General features: G+C 42.8%; 2 protein-coding genes across 2 annotated transcripts; both read left to right on the top strand.

The window, feature by feature from the left end:
- Positions 1-7,958: 7,958 nt before the first annotated feature.
- LOC124066871 (olfactory receptor 11A1-like) lies at positions 7,959-9,029 on the top strand. Its single transcript, XM_046403691.1, has one exon. It carries the CDS (start codon positions 8,030-8,032, stop codon positions 8,942-8,944), a length of 915 nt encoding a protein of 304 aa, XP_046259647.1. The 5' UTR covers positions 7,959-8,029; the 3' UTR covers positions 8,945-9,029.
- Positions 9,030-16,757: 7,728 nt separating this feature from the next.
- LOC124066867 (olfactory receptor 11A1-like) lies at positions 16,758-20,554 on the top strand. The gene has a single exon (XM_046403686.1). The coding sequence runs from the start codon at positions 17,909-17,911 to the stop codon at positions 18,821-18,823; it is 915 nt and encodes a 304-aa protein (XP_046259642.1). The 5' UTR covers positions 16,758-17,908; the 3' UTR covers positions 18,824-20,554.
- Positions 20,555-22,093: the final 1,539 nt, after the last annotated feature.

The following is a 22,093-nucleotide window of genomic DNA, read 5'->3' as shown; positions in this document are numbered from 1 at the left end:
GGGTTGAGAGAGAGAGAGCTTCAGTGTTCATATATTTAAAGCCGGACACTCACTCCTCTCCCTGTTGCCATCAGGCCGTCGGTTCCGCTGCCTGAGAACCAACACTGAGAGGATGAGGAAAAGCTTCTTCCCCCAGGCCATCCGTCTGCTCAACAGTGAGCATTAAACTGGACAATCCTACTCCCACCTGCACTACCTGTAAATACTGCACATGTAAATATGGCACATTCTCACATTTTAATTTTATTTTTAATAAGGTTTCTATTTTACAATATTTAATTTTTAATTTTTACTTACCTATTTTTGGGTAGCAGGGACATAAAAAATTTCACTGCACATTGTACCGTGTATGATTGTGTATGTGACAAATAAACCTATCTTGTATCTCTTGTATCATGGCTGCTGAGATTACTGCCGCAGTTAGCTCCAACCTTGGTATAGTGACTATTTTAGTTGGTGCAACTCTCACTTTGCCCATGACCAAGGAGCAGTGCACTTTCTCTTTGCTCAACAATCTGATGTAAGAGCACTGACCATACCCTTGACTGCTCGCATCAGAAAAATGATGTAGCTCAACTCTCTGGACCTCACCAAAGCTGTTAGGTATGAAGCATCTTGGAATCTCGATCTCCTCAAGGTTTTCCAAATCCTTCATCCAAGTCTCCCACCTGAACTTCAAGTCCCTGGGTAGTGGTTCGTCCCACCCAGTACCTCTCTGACACATCTCCTGCAGCACTCTTTTTCCTTCAAGAATAAATGGAGCTAGAAACCCTAAAGGGTCGTATAAAGAGGCCATGACTGAGAGAATCCCTCGTCGTGTCGCTGGCTTCTCATCAGGTGTCACCTTGAAGGTGAAGTTGTCACTTTCAGTGTTCCATCTTATACCTAGCACTCTTTGCACCGGTAAGTCATCATGACTGAGATCAACATTTTTTACCTCCTCAGCACATTCTGCAATGCTGAAGGAATCAAGTATCTCTCGGTTGTTAGAAAGAAATTAGTGAAGGTGCAACTTTCCTTTAGCACACACAGATTGGGCTTCCTTCACTAACTTAATTGCCTCGCCAACCGATTGCACACTTATGCGGCCATCATCAACGTAAAAATGATTCCTGATGAAGCTAGCTGCAAAGGGGCATTCTTTCTCACTCTGACTGGCAAGATGTTTCATGCCATAATTTGCGCTGCTAGGGGAAGATGATGCTCCAAACAGGTGCACCTTCATGCAGTATTCTGTGGGTTCTGAGTTTGTGTCCCCATTTTCCCACCAGAGAAACCGCAAATAGCCCCTATCTTCTTTGCTGACATGAAACCGGTGGAACATCTTTTCCACATCACACATGACTGCAATGGGATGTTTACGGAAACGGCATAGTACAGCTGTGAGACCATTTGTAAGGTCAGATCCTAACAAATGATCATTTAATGAGGTGCCTTCATACTTTGCAGAGCAGTCAAAAACCATCCAGATCTTGTCTGGTTTCCTGGGGTGGTAAACCCCCTGATGTGGGATATACCAGGTTTTCCCAGGCTCTGGTTGGGTGTCTACTTTCTCTGCCTCATCATGCTTGAACACACCTTCCTTGAACCTCACATAGTCCCTTTTGAACTTGGGATCTCTGTCCAGCTTCCTTTTAAGGTGCTTCAGTCGAGCCAAGGCCAGCTTTTTATTGTCTGGAAGGTGAGGACGTACCTTAAAGGGGAGAGGCATCTCAAGGTGACCATGCTCGTTTTGTTGAATTCCTCCTCTTAAGATCTGCAGGAAGCAAATATCTTCTTGAGATATGCTTTTGTCGCATGATTTTGTGTCTGCAAAATCGGACTCAAGAGCCTTAATGGCCGAAGGTGGCGTTATAGGTGGCAGTTCTCCAACAGACACCCGATGACAAAGACCAGTCACATCTTTAGCATTCACATGCTGAGGCACACTTCCCAGAATGCTCCAACCGAGATCAGTTTTAATGGCGTAGGGTTCATAGTCACCCCCAGTGATGACCTTTCTTGGAATTAACGCTCTCGAACAGTCATAGCCAATCAATAATCCAACACCACAGCCCATTAATGGGGGTATCTCTTGGGCTATGTTGATAAGGTGTTTCCATTTGTTGGCTGTTTGACAGGTGGGGATACGTGCATGGTCAAGAGGAATAAAGTCTCTCGTGTAGGCCGGAGGTAAGTTGATGGAAATGTTTGAGGAGAAACCTCTGACTTTGAGATCACATACTCTTTGATTTTCCACAATTGAATCTTTCCCCATCATGGTGGAGAGCTTCAGTTTTACTGGCTGCAACGCTGCCTGAAGCTTTTTGCTACTTACTGTTGGGATCTCTGGCCATGCGCTCTGGAGAACAATAGAGCGGCCTACATGTAACCCATAAAGCCTGAATTAGAGTGACCAACTGTTAGAGACCCCACTCATGATGTGCAACTAGTCATAAATTCCTGAGTTTAAACTCAGAACCAGCACGGACATTGGCTGCGTGCCAGCCATCTCCACGGGGGTCCGAGGTGACGTCACTCAGGTAATAAAAGGTCACTGCGACCATCAGCATGCGCTTTTTCCCCGTGCGTGCTGTGACAGTGAGAGCTTCTCCAGGCTCTCCAAATGTCCAAACCGCCAAAAGGGAGCAACAATCAAACGTTTTGATTAACATCATTTTAGATCCCGGGTCACAGTTCTGCAACTCGCAGGCCGAGAAACAGACTGCTGTATTTTTCCTGTAACTTTTCCTTTTTTCCTTTTTCCGACGTGGATCGCTGAACAATCAGCTGATCGCACGTTAACGAGCCGCGCGCCGACTTTGTTAAGGACGAAACAAAGTTTGTTAACTTTTTCACCGGTGATTTTCTCCGCTGCCGCCGAGAGATCAACACTCCGCATCATCTGAGATAACGGACCGCCAGCATCCCGCCGAGGACGACGCGGCGAACGTTTAAGCGGATCATTCTTTCAAACTCCGAATGATCGGAGCAACGCAACGTAAGAGGCTTATGTCTGGGCAGAGATAGTGTAACGTAGGGTTGTTTGCACATGATTTCTGTAACTTTTAAGTGCTGCATTCATTGATTTTGTTTTCCGGTCGGTCATTTCCGCCGTTTCAGCGAGACCGCGCGTCACCAGTTAAAGGACCAATAGCTGAGCAGATAAGCTCCGGTTTACTGACTCCGCTATTGTGTGGTGACACGCGAGTCTCTAAAGAATTAGAGTGGATTATTTTATTGGGTTGTGTTTCTTGTATTTTCATTTCTATCTTTCCTCACACTCTTCTTTCTGAACGGTGAGGCGAAAGTCCGAGCACGCGATCACGAACCGTAACCAAGGGGTACGTGGCGCTCAAAGGCTTCCGCCCATCGTTCTCTTCTGTGACCACATAAGCAACATCACATTGGTTATCACCATCTTGGCTCTGAATAATACGGCCGGCGTATTCTTCCGTAGTCATTTTGGGTTTTGCTGAGTCATCACATGCGTGTGACTAGTTTTGTTTGCTGAGTCATCCTTTATGTGGTTGTTCATCCTGGTGTGCTGACCCCTCCTCCTGTAGTCCTCCACCATTTTGGTTGTAGTTTCCCCACTCGCCATTCTGGTTGTAGCTCCTCCCCTCATGTGGCCATCCGCCATCTTAATTGTAGTCAGCCACTAGCTTGTTGTTAGCTGCTATCTTGTTAGCTGCTAGCTTGCTAACCGCCATCTTGTTTGTTTTTAGCCACTAGCTTGTTAGCCGCTACCTGGCTAGCTTGTTAGCCTCCATACTTTTGTTGTCATCGGTCTCTCTCACACACACCCACACACACACACACACACACACACTCCTGTATATAGATATACTCTTGTTGCTGTACCTGTGTTATCTTTAGTTAATAGTTAATGTGTGTTGATAAAACTTAGATTATAATAGTGTTTATTATAAAGTGATACTTATCTATGGATGGTTGTTGCTGTTTAATAAATCCTGTTATAGTTTAACCTGTCGTTGTCTGTGGTTATTGTGTATGTACTTGTAATAACAGCTGAATTCATGACAGCCAGTGCTCGGAATCATCCTTCACAATTTTAAGAGACTGTTTTCCCATTAATTAATTTGGCTATTGGTCCCTGGTGACAGGGTGGTGCCCCGATATTTATGTGTATTAAGCATACACTGATTTTACTTTGATGATTATTTCCCATAATCATTGATTCTTTGCCAATAACCAAATTGCTCCTACTAAGTCGCACAACATTACTACTACTTACTTACTACTTTGTGTGTCGAGTAGTGCATATGCTAAGGTTTCCTTATCAGGAGCGTTAGGTGCTGAAATCCACACAGGCACGATCATAGAAGTGCTACCACCTTTTCCTCCCTTCACACTGCATGATAATGAGGATGTGCTTTCTCCACCTGCACTTTGCTTTGAAACTGCTGGGAAACGATCTTCATGCAATGGAGTTGGGTGACTCTTTCTGCATATGCCACACATGGCTCTGTTTCTACAATCTCTAGAGTTGTGACCTTTTCTCAGACATGCAAAACACAACTTGTTCTCATGTATACACGCTCTTTTCTTCTACAGACATTTCTGTTAGCCTTTTGCATTTATGTATGGAGTGGTTTTCTCCACAGCAAATACACTTGCCTGTTTGCCATTCTGGTTTGAATGTGGAGCTTGATGAAACTGGAGCCTTCACGTTTGTGGCAAATGTGTTTGCTTTTGAGCGCTTCATCTCTCTTACCGGGGTCTCTGCAGAGTGCTTTGAAGCATGTAAGGATGACACTGGATTACATGCAATACGTGCCTCTTTAGCGATGAGCGAAGCAAACTCGTGAAAGCTTGGGTAGTCATAGCCTTGATCCAGCTCCTCTGAGACGTAGCGGTTCCACCTGGTTGTCACCCATTCAGGAAGCTTGACCAGCATTTTCTGGTTCTCCTCGCAGTCCTTCAGAACCTGTAAACCCTTTATATGAGACATGGCATTACTACATGTTTGGAGGAAATTGCTGAATTCTCTCAGCTTGATATACTCTTTTCCACCAATCTTTGGCCATGCATTTAGCTTCTCTCTGAGGGCCCGCTGCACTACAAAAGAATGTCCATATCTAGCATTCAACCTATTCCACGCTAGTTGATAGGCTTCTTCGTCTTTCCTGTAGAATCTGCCCTCAAGAAAAGATTTTGCTTCCCCTGTTATGTACTTTTGCAGGTAGAACAGCCTATCTGCTGGATTAGAGCATCGTCTTTCTATGAGAGCTTTAAAGCTTGTGCTCCATTCTGTTAACTTCAGAGGATCTCCTGAAAATAGAATAGGTTCTGGGGTTGGAAGGCAAGTGAGAGCTAAGGATTCTTGTAATGCTTGTACTAAGGATGTCTCATTTTTTACAGCTTGCTGTTCTTGACCTGGTATGGGGTGAGTGAATGGGTTTGTATCATTAACTTTGTTACATAGAGGACTGCATGATCCACCCCTTCCCTTTGTCTCTTCTTCAGTGTAAACATTTAGCTTTGCTTGAATAACATCAATGTCTCTCTGATTCTCGAGACGTTGAGTTTCAATGGCAGCTCCCATATCAATTTCAGCTCTCTTTGCAGCCAACAACTCTGGAAACCGTGGATCCATATATGGACCTAGCATATTCATTATCAAGTAGCATGCGTAATCTTGATCCCTCTGCCTCAGCGTCAAACTGACCTCCGCCTTCAGTGAGCCGCACTCTCATCAACTGCAATAAGTCTGCTGTGACAGAAGAGCATGCATCAACTTTCCACCAAATTTCTTGGCTTGGTGTAGTTTGGATTCGGATGCTATCATACAGCTCCTTTAATTTGGAGTCAAACATCTCAGCCTCATCCATCGTGTGATACATGTCACCTTCAGAGCACTCTTGCTTCGGCCTTGTACGAATACCTTTTACTCCTTTTTTCCAATTTTCATACGTTGTTTTAAACTTTTTCTCCTTTTGAATTAAGTCTTGCTCTTTCGGTTCTTGCATTTTTGGTGTTATCCGTCTTTCACGAGAGGATTTTCTTACTTTTCCCTCATCTAGCTCCCCGATATCTTGCGAATGTAACATGATATCAGATTGACTATCACCACTTTGAGACATTTTGAACCTTCAATAATTACCATATGGAGAAAGCAAGGTAAGTAAGGTAAGTTACAAGGATATATCGTGGCTATAATTGGCAATGAGTAACCAAATAACACAAAAATGACACCCTTAATAATTAACCAGCACCTGAGATTACTTTCTCAAATTACTGAAGTCAAATAAATGTAAGTGTTCTCAGCAAGACAACAAACAATAGCAATTATTATCAGAACATTCAATAGATTTTTTGATTGTCCAAAATCCCTTTAATGTCTTGCTTATTATGATTAATCGGTAGCTTATATTCTATCCATCAACTTCCTGAGACATAATAATTGCCCAACCTGAGCACCTACGCTGCAGCCCGAAACCGCTCCACGGAGTGTCCGCTGAAACCCGTAGCTTGCTGTCGGATGTGTAGCAGCGATACCGCTGCTCGCCTTAAAACTGTAGCTTGTTGCAGGACGTGGAGTACATGGATTTCCGTATTCAGAATAATTACCGTGTAGGCCTGGTTAGCCAGTAGTAGACAGTCATCTCGCATCTCTTTTCCTCTCTCCCTCAGTTCCCGCTCTCAAGTTCCGGTTAATGTTACACAGGAAGTGACCTTTTCACAATAATTTAACTGAAACATTTCAGCAAGGTGCCACAACAGAATCATAGATCATAATGCAGGATGCCCCACCACAAATTCACACGAACAAAAAACAATCAGAACTCAAATACGATGATTGCACCCTAACTTCTGGCATTGCCATGTTAACACATTGCCGTACTGCGAGCGTCAGCTACAGCGGCAGTCCTACAGAAGCAGCAGAGAAGTGTGTAAGACAGCGACTCTGCCTCCTGGCCTCAAGTTTATTAGACAACCAGGGGGTTGGTTGTCTAATAAACTTGGCCATATTGGTGGAAATAAGAGCCGCACCACCCCTACCCTAACTTTGGTGACCTCCTACTGGCGTAGCCGGGTGTCATTAGCGCAGACGCGAGTTACAATCTATATTTACCATATTACCATATTTACGCTTATCTCTCACCAGCAGCTTTAAGTTGCCCTGTATGTCGCCTGCTCTGGCCCCCGGGATGCATTTGACTATGATCGCTGGTGTCAGCTTCATGTATCGCAAAACAGAATCGCTAATACCCACGGTTGGTTTCTCAGTGGGTGTGTCGCTGAGTGGGGAAAAACGTTTCAATACGTAAAGCAGCTGGTGGGGAACCACGGGCCTTTGTTTCAGGCTACACTTCCTTTGAACCGCCACCCAACCTCCCTGACTTCCCGGCTGCTCGGGGACTAACAGCAGCTAAGCCAGGCCGGTCCGCACAGGCTAACTGCTGCTGGCTAGCTACCGGGGCTGCTGGACTATGATCTAGAGTACGGCGCTAACTCACTTAGCCTCGCCTCCAAGGCTATGAATACTCCTGTACAGACGTGAGTTGCATCTCATCTTGTCTGATGGGGGTTTGTTTGGTTTTTGTTTGTTCAACTTTTCATTTTGTTTTTTCTACATTTATTTGCCTTTCTTTAGTGTTGAATGTTCCCATAATGTATTGCTCAGCAAAGACTGTAACCAGTCAACATAAACATAAAACACTTAAAAACTGTTTCTGTAGTAATAAGGATTGCAATGCAGTTGCAAAGTGTGATAGAGGCAAGAATCCAGTAAAATTCAAAAAAAGGTTCAAATCTCTAGAGTTTGATGAAACTGTTCAGATGACAGGAGTGTTTGGTGAAGACTTTAATGAGATCCGTGGAGGACAATGCAAACTGATATAAAAACAGCCCACAAACTCAGTGAGTTCATTGTCAGCATTTTCAATTTTTGTCGTTCCTGCAATATTTCAACGAACACACGTGCAATCAAGCTCACGAGCTGCTGCATGAGGTATGTTAATGTAATCGTGACTTAAAGACTGAAAGTAGTCTTGTCTGTTAACAGTTTGTCTGGATTAACTTAATGGATAACAGAGTAAATGTAACATATATAACTGTTGATGGGTACGTGGATTTGTACAAATACAGATATCTTTATTTTGTCATCATGTTCACAGCTTATATTCTAATAATCTGCAGTAATTCTACTGTTGTGTATCTCATCTGGATTCATCAAAACCTCCATGAGCCCATGTACATTTTCATTGCAGCTCTGTTAATCAACTCTCTTGTTTTCAGCACTGCGATCTACCCAAAGCTGTTGATTGACTTTTTATCTGAGAAACAGATCATATCTTATTCAGCCTGCCTCTTTCAGTGGTTTATATTTTACTATTTAGCTGGTTCAGAGTTCTTACTGTTGGCAGCCATGTCTTATGACAGATATGTGTCCATATGTAAACCTCTGCAGTATCCAGCTATCATGAGGAAAACAACTGTCAGTATATTTCTGGCTTTAGCTTGGCTTGTGCCTGTTTGTCAGGCGGCAGTACCACCTGTAATGAATGCTAATAAGAAACTCTGTAACTTTACTTTCAAAGGAATCATTTGTAACAGCACAGTTTACAAACTTCACTGTGAGAGTTCAAGGCTGCTGAATATATATGGTTTGGTTATTTTGGTAAATCTTGTACTTCTACCTGTGCTCTTTATCCTTTTTACATACACCAGAATATTTATAATATCCTATCGAAGTTGTAGAGAAGTCAGAAGAAAAGCTGCACAGACTTGTTTACCACACTTGATGGTTTTGACCAACTTTTCCTGTTTGATTACATTTGATGTGCTTTTACTGCGACTGGAAACTGATTTTCCTAAAACTGCCCGCTTCATAATAACATTACAAATCATCCTGTATCATCCTCTCTTTAATCCAATCATATATGGACTGAAAATGAAAGAAATCTATAAACACCTCAAGAAGCTGCTGTGTAAGTAACAAGATCTAATGAACAAACAAACGATAACTGCACAGTCACTGTCCTCCTGTCATAATCATTTAGAGATGTGATTTCTGTGATCCTTGAAAAGGACCTTAATGTGAGGATTTGTTTCTGTAGCACTCGTGTACAGTAAGGAGTATCATCAGTTTCATCAATGTAATGAATAATGTCTATGAACTAGACTGTTCTTTTTAACAAAACAATCAACACTGCAGCAACACTAAATGAAGAACTTTTGTGAGCCCAGCATGTTTCCTTTTAGGATCTTCATCAGGTTTGCTGTGTCAAAACACCAGAGTTTTTTTCTTCTTTTCTCACTGTTAATTATTTCACTTACTTTTTCATTCACTGCAGAAAACCAAATCATCAAACCACTAATGTTGTATTATTCCATATTTTCTTACATTGTCTGGGTGTGTTGTTAAATCTCATGTAGGTCATGAAATGAGCATGTCAGCATTTTAAATTAAATACCTTGAAAGCGAAATCATGTACTCCAGACTGTGATTTGGTGTCTTGTGAGGCAAAGTGGATTCAAATTTGATTGAAAGAGATACACAACATGCAGTTGTTGCTGTGAAACAATGACATATTGGATACAATCTCTACTTATTCATGAGCTGAATTACAATTATTAGACTGACAAACAAACAAACAATGTCTGTACTGTAGTTCAGCTTAGTACCAATGATAGATAGATAGATAGATAGATAGATAGATAGATAGATAGATAGATATACTTTATTGATCCCAGGCTGGGAAATTGCAGTGCAGCAGCAGCAATGATCATCATAAGCTATGCAATATTAAATTCTATTTCCTCTCAGAACAGTTCAGGGCCAGAATCACCTTTATTGGCCAAGTATGTGTCCACGCACACTGAATTTGACTCCATTTGTTCCTTGCTCTAAATAAAATATCCAGTCAATTGTTCTTCCCATGGACCAGGTCAGAGCTCCTGACTCAGCCATCCTATGGAGGAAGCCCATTTCAGCCACATGTATCTGTGATTCCATCCTTTCGGTCACTACTCAGAGCTCATGACCAAAGATGAGAATTTGAATTCAAATTCATGAGTGTTCAACTGGGACTATATGGGACTATTAGATCCTGAAAAGACATCCAGTCCTTTATGTCCTTAAGACATGCCTGAAGTCTGGCTAACAGCTCTGTTTCTTCAGGCTTTATTGATAAGTACAGCGGCGTATCATCAGCATAACAATGAAAGTTTATGCCATGTTTCTGAATAATATTTCCTAGAGGGAGCATGTATAAAGTGAACAGGATCGGCCTGAACACTGAACCCTGTGGAACACCATGATTAATCCTTATAGTGATGAGGAAACATCATTAACCTTAAGTGAAATCTATCTGATAAATATGACTTAAACCAGCCTAGTGCTGTCCTTGTGATTTTAGTCTCATGTTCTAATCTGTGTAATAAAATGCTGTGATCTACAGTGTCAAAAGCAGCACTGAGATCCAGTAGAACAAGTATAGAGACAAGTCCACAGTCTGATGCCATGAGGAGGTCCTTTGTAACTTTAACCAGTGCTGTTTCTGTGCTGTGATGGGCTCTGAAACCAGACTGAAACACTTCAAGCAGACTGTTCCTGCGTAGGTGATCAGTTAACTGACTTGCAACTACTCTTTCAAGTATCTTAGAAACAAACGGGAGGTTGGATATCGGCCTATAGTTTGCTAAGATGTCTGGGTCAAGTGAAGGTTTTTTAAGTAAAGGTCTGATAACAGCAGTTTTAAACACCTGTGGCACATAACGTGTTGTTAAAGATGAGCTGATCTGATCTAATAAGGATGCCCCAATCAGAGGAAAGACATCCTTGAGGAGCTTAGTTGGGATGGGGTCTAAGAGACATGTAGTTGGGTTAGATTTATTAATGCTGGAGGTGAGCTCAGGGAGGTCTATGGACAGGAAGCTGTCCAGAGGTGAATTAGGACTAAAATTGGAGGACTATATTGGCTATTGTGGAGAGATCTTGATAGATTTTTTTCTCTAATGTTAGTGATTTTATTGGTGAAGAAACTCAAAGTCTTCACTACTAACAGCTGCGGGAATACAAGGCTAGCTACAGCGTTAAAGAGAAAACGGGGGTTGTTCTTGTTTTGTTCTGTTAATGATGAATAATAAGGTGTTCTGGCTTTCCGAAGGGCCTTTTCATACATCAGTAAACTATCTCCCCAGGCAGTCTGGAGTTCAACTGATTTGGAGGAGTACCACTTCCTCTCCATACATCTTGATACTTTCAATTCAGTTCAGTTTATTATACAGCACCAATTCACAACAAAAGTTATCTCATGACACTTTCCAATTAGAGCAGGTCTAGACGAAACTCTTTAATTAAATTGTAATATAGAGAATCCAACATTCTCCCTTGAGCAAGCACTTGGCGACAGTGGGGAGGAAAAACTGCCTTTTAGAAGGCAGAAACCTCGGATCCCCGGCTCAAGACAAGACAAGACAACTTTATTTGTACAGCCCATTTTTACAAGTAGTTTGTCTCAAAGGGCTTAACATAACATCAGCAACATCCTCTGCCCTTCGACCCTCACATCAACTGAGGAAAAACTCCCAGAAAAACATTTAACAGGAAAACACTGGGAGAAACCTCAGGGTGAGCAACAGAGGAGGGATCCCTCACCCAGGACGGGCAGACGTGCAGTGGATGTTGTACAGGCAGGAAAGCAGTTAACAACATGAGAATGACATTACCAAAAAGACAAATAAAACAAAATCTCAACTCATAAAAATTTTCATTCATCCGTTCAGTTTCACTTTCCATACCACCTCAATATGATTTTAACATTTCACGAGACTGAAATTATAATAATGAAATTATTATGAAATGCTGCATGGTGAAATGCTGAGGAAACCCTGAGCAGGACCCGGCCCGCAAGGGAGAACCACCCCGCTGATAGTCGGTGCACAGAAGACACTGGGTTGGTCGTAGGGCCGGATGCAGTTCAACATGAAGATCTGGATGGAGAGATACCTGCAGAAAGATACGGAGAGAGAGAGGGAGAGAGAGAAAGGGAGGGAGAGACACAAAACTACGAGGAGAACTGGACACACAGTTAGTGACATAAAATAATGAACTGTATGTTAATCTGACGAGGGGAGAGGAAGAAGAGGAAAAGGAGGAGGGGGAACTGCTTGGTGGATCATGTTTGTGTCCCCCGGCAGCATAGGCCTATAGCAGCTTAGCTATGATAGAGATTTAAAGATTAACAGTTGTCACACAGCGGTGAGGTATTGTCTCGTTTTGGTTTTATGTCTCGTCATTTCCTGTTTATTTTGAAAAGTAACTCTTGCCTCTGTCACAGAGTGAATTTTTGTTGTAATTTTCATAGCTTAGATCTCTTTTATCTATAGAATAGTATCAGGTTTTTGTGCTTTGCTTTTGTTATCCTCCTTAGGAGTGATTTTTAGTTCGTTAGTAGTTATCTTTGTAGATAGTAGTTTTGTTCTCAGCTTTGCGAGTGATTTTTTGTTCTCCAGTTAGTTTTTCTTTTCTAGTTATTCTTTCCTCCTATGGGACCGTTTTCAGTTGTAGTTAGAGTAGATATTTCCCTCGGAAATCTTAAAAGCTCTTTTGTTTCTTTTCTCTAGTAGATTTCATAGTCACGCTTCTCTCCGCCTCAGGTAATCTGATAGCCTGTTGTTTCATCACTCTGTGTGAGAAACTCAAGACTGAGAATACGAATAAAGACAGCAGTTGTGCAACTATCTCTGCATCTGAGTCCTGTTTGAGCCTGATCCTGACAATAGTTAGTCAGACCTATTCTACCTGTGGCTGTATATCACGAAGTGACTGTAACTATGCCTACCAGCCCTACACACTTTGTTTGAGGCTAACTATATGCTTTACTAAACAGAAAGGTTTTAAGTCTGGTGTTAAAACTGGAGGTGCTGTCTGCCTGTTGAACCCAGATTGGCAACTGGTTCCACAGTAGGGGTGCCTGATAGCTAAAGGCTCGTCCTCCCGTTCCACTTTTGTGAATTCTGGGACCTGCAAGTAGACCTGCACTCTGTGATCTGAGTGTTCTATTGGGAATATATGGGACTATTAGATCCTGCAGGTATGTTGGGGCGAGTCCATTTAGGGCCTTATATGTAAGTAGATGGGCGGCCATCTGCCTTGACAGGTTGGGTTGAGAGAGAGAGAGAGAGAGAGCTTCAGTGTTCAGATATTTGAGTTATACTATAATATATAATATTTAAATCAGTATGCTTTGTTGTACTAGTACATAGTGCTGAAGAGAGCTGTGATGGGACTGCATCCCTAACTCTGTCTACAGCATTCTCAGAGAGGCATCTGCTATAGTAAACCTTTTTGTCCTGGGGCAAGAGCGGGCAACATTGAATCAAATTTGAATCTGCTGGCCGAGGTTAAACGTAAATACAGTAAGATTGTTATTCACGTCGGCAGTAATGACATCCGTCTACGCCAATCGGAGGTCACTAAAGTTAATGTTGAGTCGGTGTGTTCATATGCCAAAACAATGTCGGACTCTGTAGTTTTCTCTGGACCCCTGCCCAATTCGGCCAGTGATGAAATGTATAGCCGCTATTCATCCTTCAGTCGCTGGTTATCGAGGTGGTGCCCAGCAAATGGTGTGGGCTTTGTTAACAATTGGCAGGCCTTCTGGGGAAAACCTGGTCTAATTAGGAGAGACTGCATCCATCCCACTTTGGGCGGAGCAGCTCTTATTTCTAGTAATTTGGCCAATTTTATCAGCATCCCAACACCCTGACAGTTCAGAGCTGACACCAGGAGGCAGAGCTGCAGTGCTACACACTTCTCTGTGCTTCTCTTAGAGCAGTCACCTGCCCAAAACCCCATAGAGACTGTGTCTGTTCCTCGTTTATTTAGACCTAAAATTGATGTACGTAGTAGAGGAGCTGTTCAAGATAATCTGACATCATCAATCATTTAATAACTTTTGATTTTCTTTTAGCCGATTGCACAGAACCGAGCAGAAGCACTCTCACTAGATGTCTGTCTGATAATGCCATAGCCAAATTTAAGGAAGCAGTTCCGTCGATTCTTAGTACAATACCCAGGCTCAGCGTGTCAGGGGACTCATGCACTACCCCTAGTTGCCATGACATTGATAACTTTGTTGATAGCATTGCAGGCTCATTGCACAGCACGCTCAACCTAATTTCACCTCGATCTAAAAAGAATAGAACTAGAAGAAGCTCTGCTCCGTGGTACACCCAGGAAACACACGAGTTAAAGCAAAGATCACGACACATAGAGAAGAAATGGCATTCAACAAAAAAGGATGAATTCTATCAGGCCTGGCAAGATAGTCTAAAAACATACAAGGCAGCACTCCGTACAGCCAGAGCCAGTTATAACTCATCACTCATAGAAGAAAATAAGAACTGCCCCAGGTTTCTATTCAGCACTGTAGCCAGGCTGACCCAGAGTCATAACTCTATTGAGCAATCCATTCCTCCACATCTCAGCAGCAAGGATTTCATGAACTACTTTAATGAAAAAATTGTAACCATTAAAGATAACGTTCAATACCTCCTAGCATCACCTACCACAAATTTGTCCGTGAATGCAGCCGCATTAGAGATAACCACTAACTCAGATACGTACCTGGACTCATTTCTTCCTATCAACCATCAACAATTGGCTTCTATCCTTTCCTCCTCTAAATCCACAACCTGTTTCTTAGATTCTATTCCTACTGGGCTACTTAAGGAAGTGTTCCCTTTACTTGGCATCTCCTTACTAGACATTATTAATTTGTCCCTGACATCAGGCTATGTCCCACAGAGGATTAAAGTTGCTGTAATCAAACCTCTGCTAGAAAAGCCCACTCTTGATCCAGGGGTTTTAGCATATTATAGGCCTATCTCCAATCTGGTCTTCACTTCAAGAATTTTGGAGAAAGTTGTCGCCAGTCAGCTGTGCAAGTATCTTCGCAATAACAGCCTATTCGAAGTCTTTCAGTCAGGTTTTAGGGAACATAACAGCACAGAGACCGCACTAGTAAAAGTCACCAACAACCTGTTAATGGTCTCTGACCAGGACAGTGTTTCAGTACTTGTCCTTCTGGACCTCAGTGCTGCATTTCATAGTGTTGATCACCAGATTCTTTTACAGAGACTAGAAAATCAAATTGGTATAAATGGAACTGCTTTAAGCTGGTTCAAGCCTTTCATAACGGACTAGCTCCTGCCTCTAGCACCATTGTAAAGAACCTGGATATTAGCTTTGATCAGGACTTGTCTTTCAACACTCACATAAAACAAATCCCAAAGACTGCATACTTCCACCTTCGTAACATTGCAAAAATGAGGCATGTCCTTTCCTTAGATGCTGCTGAGAAGCTCATCCATGCTTTTGTTATCTCTAGGCTTTATTACTGTAACTCTCTTTTGTCAGGATGCCCTAAAAAGTCCCTCAGGACTCAGCAGCTCATTCAGAACTCTGCAGCTCGTGTCCTGACTAAGACTAAGAGGCGTGACCACATTTCACCTGTGCTGGCCTCTCTACATTGGCTTCCAGTAAAATTTAGAGTAGAATTTAAGATCCTCTTCCTAACCTACAAAGCCTTGCATGGTCTGGCACCATCATATATCACTGATCTCATTGAACCATATCAGCCCTCTAGGATGCTGCATTCCTTAGATTCAGACTTACTGGTAACACCACGAATCTCCAAATATAAATATGGAGCCAGGGCCTTCAGTTATCAAGCTCCTCTTCTGTGGAACCAATTACCAGCCTCAGTTCAGACGACAGACACCCTCTCTATGTTTAAGTGTAGACTTAAAACCCTCCTTTTTGACAAAGCCTATAGTTAGACCAACCCCTAGCTGTGCTGCCATAGGTTTAGATAGCTGGGGGAGATCCTTAGACACTGAACTTTCAGAGCAGGGGGACTCACTCATCATGTCCCATCACCATTACAGTACTAACTCGTCCTCTCCCCCGGAGCTCTTGTGATCCATCTTTCCTTAGCACTTCCGGAGCAAGTTGCTGGATCCAGAATCTCCTACCCCGCCCTCCTGAGGCCTGGTACTGCTGCTGGATCCTGAGCCCTCTATGGCCCTGCCTACTGCACTGATAGTGCTGTTGGATCCAGAACCCTATCCATGGCCTTCCCGGATCCTGCTGCTATTGCTTTGCACTGTTCTCTCTATCCTCCCTGTCTGTCCTCTCTCCCTCTCCTGTCTCTCTCCATCTCCCTGTCTCTCTTCTCCCCCCTTTCCCTCCCAGGCAGTCACAGCAGAAGGCCATCTTCACTGAGTCTGGTTCTGCTCAAGGTTTCTGCCTGTTAAAACAAAGTTTTTCCTCTCCACTGTCACCAAATGCTGACTCAGTGTGGGGTTTTGCCCTGGGACCTGTTTCTCTCTGATTCTCTTATCTTGTTGTTTACACACCTGTAAAGTGTCTTGAGATAACTGTGTTATGAATTGGCACTTTAAAAAAATTGAATTGAATTGAAATTGAATTGACTATGGGAGGACAAGGCACTGACACTAATTCTATGGGATTCAATTTCTGGACACCACCGTGACAGCCAGCGACAGAGCGATGACATGGCTGATCATGTCATCACAGATTTGGTAGGCGACCAGAGAACACTACAGAGTCCAACATAGTTCTTGCCAAATTACACACCGACTCCAGATTAGCTTTGGTGACCTCCGACTGGCGTAACCGGGTGTCATTAGCAGTGACGTGAATTATAATCTTACTATATTTACTCTTATCTCTCGCCAGCAGCTTTAGATTGCCCTGTATGTCGCCCGCTCTAGCCCCCGGGATGCATTTGACTATAGTCGCTGGTGTCGGCTTCACATATCGCAAAACAGAATCGGCAATAACCAGGGTCGGGTTCTCAGCAGATGTGTCGCTGAGTGGGGAAAAAGCGGTTAGATAAACGAAGCAGTTGATGGTGAACCGTCAGTTACCCAACCGTCAGAGATCATCGAGGAGGACCACGAAGCGAAAGCATTGCACAATGATATGGCTTGATTATATTTTCAAATGTTGTACTTCACCCTGTCCCTTCATATGTCGTTTACATATACAAAGGCTTTAATAATATCTGATCAAAGTAGCAGAGACGTCAGAAGAAAAGCTGCACAGGCTTGTTCATCACACTTGATGGTTTTAATCAACTTTACCCTTTTAACTGTTTATGATGTACTTTTACTGTGACTGGAAAATTTCCCCAAAACTGTACACTTCATGATGACACTACAAAAAAATTCCGTATGATGCTCAGTTTAATCCAATTATATGTGGACTAAAAATGAGGGAAATGTATAAACACCTGAAGAAGTTGCTCAGTAAGTAATATAGTGTAATGTACTGTCAGTGATAACTGCAGAGTCATTGTTTTGTACCATAATAACTTAGAAATGTCATTTCTGTGATCTTTGGGAGATATTTAAAGTGAGGATTTGTTTCTGCAGCGCTAATGCACAGCAAAGAACATAATCACTTTCATGAATTTAAAAATACTGAAGCTGCAAAACAACAGAATTTCTTTTATTGTATTAGCACTCAGAATTTTCTCACTACTTTTTAATTAGCTGAAAAAAACCTCAGAATCCTGGGGAATGCAGCACTGTAGCAGCAGAATGGTAATGTGCAACTTATTTTAATTGTAAACTCTCACAGGCCACATAAAATGAGGTGACAGGCCTGATTTGCCCCGTGAGTTTTAGCTCTGACACGTCGTAATGTTGTTGATGAAAGGAGCACTTGATGAAAATCTTAATGAGATCCACAGAGTGATGAAAGCTCATAAAAACTGTGCACAGACTCAAGCAGCTCACTTTAGGATGTTGTGTTTCCTGAAACATTTCAATGAACACACAAGTGCATATCAGAGCCAGATCAGTGAGTAAAGGGTGATCTAGTTTGAAATACTACATAGAGTATGTTAGTCCTCATGCTATCCTAATGGACAATAAGGAAAATGTAACATATATAACTGTTGATGGGTACGTGGATTTGTACAAATACAGATATCTTTATTTTGTCATCATGTTCACAGCTTATATTCTAATAATCTGCAGTAATTCTACTGTTGTGTATCTCATCTGGATTCATCAAAACCTCCATGAGCCCATGTACATTTTCATTGCAGCTCTGTTAATCAACTCTCTTGTTTTCAGCACTGTGATCTACCCAAAGCTGTTGATTGACTTTTTATCTGAGAAACAGATCATATCTTATTCAGCCTGCCTCTTTCAGTGGTTTATATTTTACTCTTTGGGAGGTTCAGAGTTCTTACTGTTGGCAGCCATGTCTTATGACAGATATGTGTCCATATGTAAACCTCTGCAGTATCCAGCTATCATGAGGAAAACAACTGTCAGTATATTTCTGGCTTTAGCTTGGCTTGTGCCTGTTTGTCAGACGGCAGTACCACCTGTAATGAATGCTAATAAGAAACTCTGTAACTTTACTTTCAAAGGAATCATTTGTAACAGCACAGTTTACAAACTTCACTGTGAGAGTTCCAGACTGCTGAATATATATGGTTTGTATGCTTTGGCAAATAATGTATTTCTACCTGTGCTCTTTATCCTTTTTACATACACCAGAATATTTATAATATCCTATCGAAGTTGTAGAGAAGTCAGAAGAAAAGCTGCACAGACTTGTTTACCACACTTGATGGTATTAATCAACTTTTCCTGTTTGAGTATGTTTGATGTGCTTTTACTGCGACTGGAAACTGATTTTCCTAAAACTGCCCGCTTCATAATAACATTACAAATCATCCTGTATCATCCTCTCTTTAATCCAATCATATATGGACTGAAAATGAAAGAAATTTCTAAACACCTCAAGAAGCTGTTGTGTAAGTAACAAGATCTAATGAACAAACAAACGATAACTGCACAGTCACTGTCCTCCTGTCATAATCATTTAGAGATGTGATTTCTGTGAATCAGTAAAGAGCATCATCGGCTTCATTAATGTAATGACTAAACAAATGACTGCAGTTTAAAGAGAACTTAAGAGATCAAAAATACTGCAACACTAAATAAAGAAGTTTGTGAGCCCAACATGTTTCTTCTTGTGTTCTTCATCAGGCTGACTGTGTCAACACAACAGAATTTTTTCTTATTCTATTATTTATTAAATGAGACATGCTGATGAAGGAGATCAGAGTTGGAAGGAGAAGCTATGCTTAAAAGTGCACAAATGACCCGCGTCCAGCAGGACATCACCGGCCACAGGAAACCATCCGCCCCATATGCAACACATATATGTGTTTTACCCAATTTGTATGTCCATATCATTTATGTTTATTTGAATCCATCTTGTTCAGCTTTGTTGTCCTTGTTCTTGGTTGTATGTATTTTTCTATCTGTCTTTTTACTGAACCTGTGTGCAACATTGAGAGCAGCTCAAAACCAAAGTATTGAAGCTGATTGAGAGACAAAAGTGGGAACGAGACGCCGGTTGTGTTCAGACAGAAATCCAAGTAAACTTCTGCCTCCCATGAGTATTTGGCAAATGGTCCATAGTGTTTATTTGTCAAATAGCTAATGTACTCAGTATACAGATGTTAGCTGTAGGCTGAGTCATAGGAAGGATTCGGAGAGGCCACACATGCACGCTGATCGTACAACCATGTGTTGCCAATCGGTCCATGACCACAGTCCTCAAAGATGATCCTGGAAGCGCTGCAGTTTGCTGGGTTTGAACTAACACCACATGACCTGAGTTACCGTTATCAGTGAGTTATCGGATCCGTAGCTCCGACAAATTGGACACCAGCTCTGAACAACATCCTTTACTTTTACAGTGTGTCTTGCGTCGGGAACGGTACGCCGACTGCATCGTCTTTCATTTATTTTATGGCTGGTGTTTAACTTAGCATATGTGAGTATATGGGCAGGTACTCTGGTGGCACTGCGGTAGCCATGATGTTTCATTCAAACTCAACTGCCATTTATGCTCTCACAGGAGCCGCGGGCTCTGCTTGATTTCCTGACACTTTGGAGAGAAAATCACAGTATGAATTACAATACGATATGAAACTGATTCTTTGGACAACAACCTGATATTTGGTGATATCGTAAAGTCTGCTACAATATAATTTCAGTTGGATTGAAATCGGGGGACTGCAAATGTCCCGTTGTATTTAACTTAATCAGCTGCCGCAAATTTTGTTTCTGCTTTAGAACAAATGCACCTGAATGTTGATGATTTTAACTTTGCACCAATGGTAGTGGATCATTGATCACTGACCTGATACACTGATCAAAATCAATTCAGCTTTACAGCCTCCACTAATAGTGAATATCAAATATGTAGGGTGGCCCCTGCTTCTATAATGTAAGGCTTCTTAATAAAATATCCAATATTTTACATACTTTGTCCTGCAGTTTTTTTCAGTCTTTATGGAGTTCTGTAAGGTAATGTTATTCCAATCAGGAAAGACTAATGAGAAAGAATTGAATGACAGAAGTGCAGGACAAAACTGAAGTAAAATGAATTTATTGAGAACAACGAAATAGACTTTGGCACTTCAACCCTGGCAGGAAGTATTTGACCACTGGACATTCTCTAATGAACTAGCACTTTAACATGAAGGAGATTTCCCCCCCAAAATAAAAGTTATACCATGTCTGACTTGCAGTGCGAGAAGGCGAAAGCACAATTGAAAGCATCTGTGAACAATAAAATATTACAGGCTAAAAATAAAGGGAGTAAGAATGAAAGCAACACAAGGGAATTGTTAGCGAACTATATATGGAGAGAAGGAGGATCCAGGTGCGGGTTCTCACTAGGAGATTTATTAGCACAAAAACCAACAAAAGGTGTCCTCAAACGGAGGGTAGAAATACAACAAAAGGTGTCCTCAAACGGAGGGTAAAAATACAACAAAAGGTGTCCTCAAAAGGAGGGTTTAAACACAACGAAGGACGCCGTCACTGCCGGACGGGGAACTGGAGCTGGCGATCTGAAAGAAACGGAGGATCAGGAGACGAAAAGGTTTTTTCAGGAAGAGTTTTAAACATTTGCCGAGTACTACCGCGAAGGAAAGCTGAAGAACTGGCGGAGAGTGGATGCAGGCCAGGTCCTTAAATAAGGAGCGGAGAACAGGAAACAGGTGGGTTAAATGACACAGGTGATGGCACTCAGCTCCAATTCCCCGTCCCGCCGACACGGCTGTCCCCGGCGTGCCTGAAGGAAAAAAGAATAACAAAAAACCAAAACAAAGGGAAGATAGCCGAATATTCGGCCACAATCCTAACAGTACCCCCCCCTCAACGACCGCCTCTCGGCGGACGGACAGGCCCGTGAGGACGGGCGGAATGAAAAGCCCTCACCAAGCGGGGATCCAGGATGGCGGACCGAGGAACCCAGGACCGCTCCTCCGGACCATACCCAGTCCAGTCCACCAAATACTGGAGGCCCCGGCCCCGGCGACGGACATCCAACAGCCGGTTAACCGTGTAGGCAGGCGCATCATCAATCAAACGGGGAGGTGGAGGGGGCGTGGCGGGAGGCTGCAAAGCACTGGAGAGGTGAGGCTTTATTTGAGAAACGTGGAATACGGGATGAATCCGCATGGAGGCAGGCAGCCGGAGTTTCACCGTCACAGGATTGATGACTTTCAGGATGGAAAAGGGACCAATGAAACGAGGGGAAAGTTTGCGGGACTCGGTGCGTAGGGGAACAGACTTGGTAGACAGCCAGACGGACTGACCCTCCTGATGGGGGGGGCGGGAGTGCGGTGACGGTTGGCGGAACGCTCGTTTGCCTGAGTAGAGCGAAGCAGGGCCCGTCTAGTCTCATCCCACACCCGTCTGCAACGCCGAAGGTGAAGTTGCACGGAGGGAACCGCAATTTCGTCCTCCTGGGCCCGGAAACAGCGGGGGTAGGTATCCAAGGGACGCCTCAAAGGGAGACATACCGATGGCGGCGCTGGTTTGGGAGTTGTGGGCGTATTCCACCCAGGGAAGATGGGCACTCCAGGTGGATGGGTTAGAGGCCGCCACACATCTCAGGGTGGATTCCAAATGCTGATTAGCCCGCTCGGTTTGCCCGTTAGTTTGGGGATGGTAACCAGACGAAAGACTAACAGTAGCCCCCAACGCCCGGAGAAATGCTGACCATACC

Source organism: Scatophagus argus, chromosome 11 (genome assembly GCF_020382885.2).
Source record: "Scatophagus argus isolate fScaArg1 chromosome 11, fScaArg1.pri, whole genome shotgun sequence".
Taxonomy (NCBI): Eukaryota; Metazoa; Chordata; class Actinopteri; family Scatophagidae; genus Scatophagus; species Scatophagus argus.
This window is presented reverse-complemented; position numbering and strand designations above follow the sequence as displayed.

What these genes read in the sequence shown, in the direction of transcription:
- LOC124066871 (XM_046403691.1), top strand. Translation starts at nt 8,030, where the DNA reads ATGGATAACAGAGTAAATGTAACATATATAACTGTTGATGGGTACGTG.
- LOC124066867 (XM_046403686.1), top strand. Translation starts at nt 17,909, where the DNA reads ATGGACAATAAGGAAAATGTAACATATATAACTGTTGATGGGTACGTG.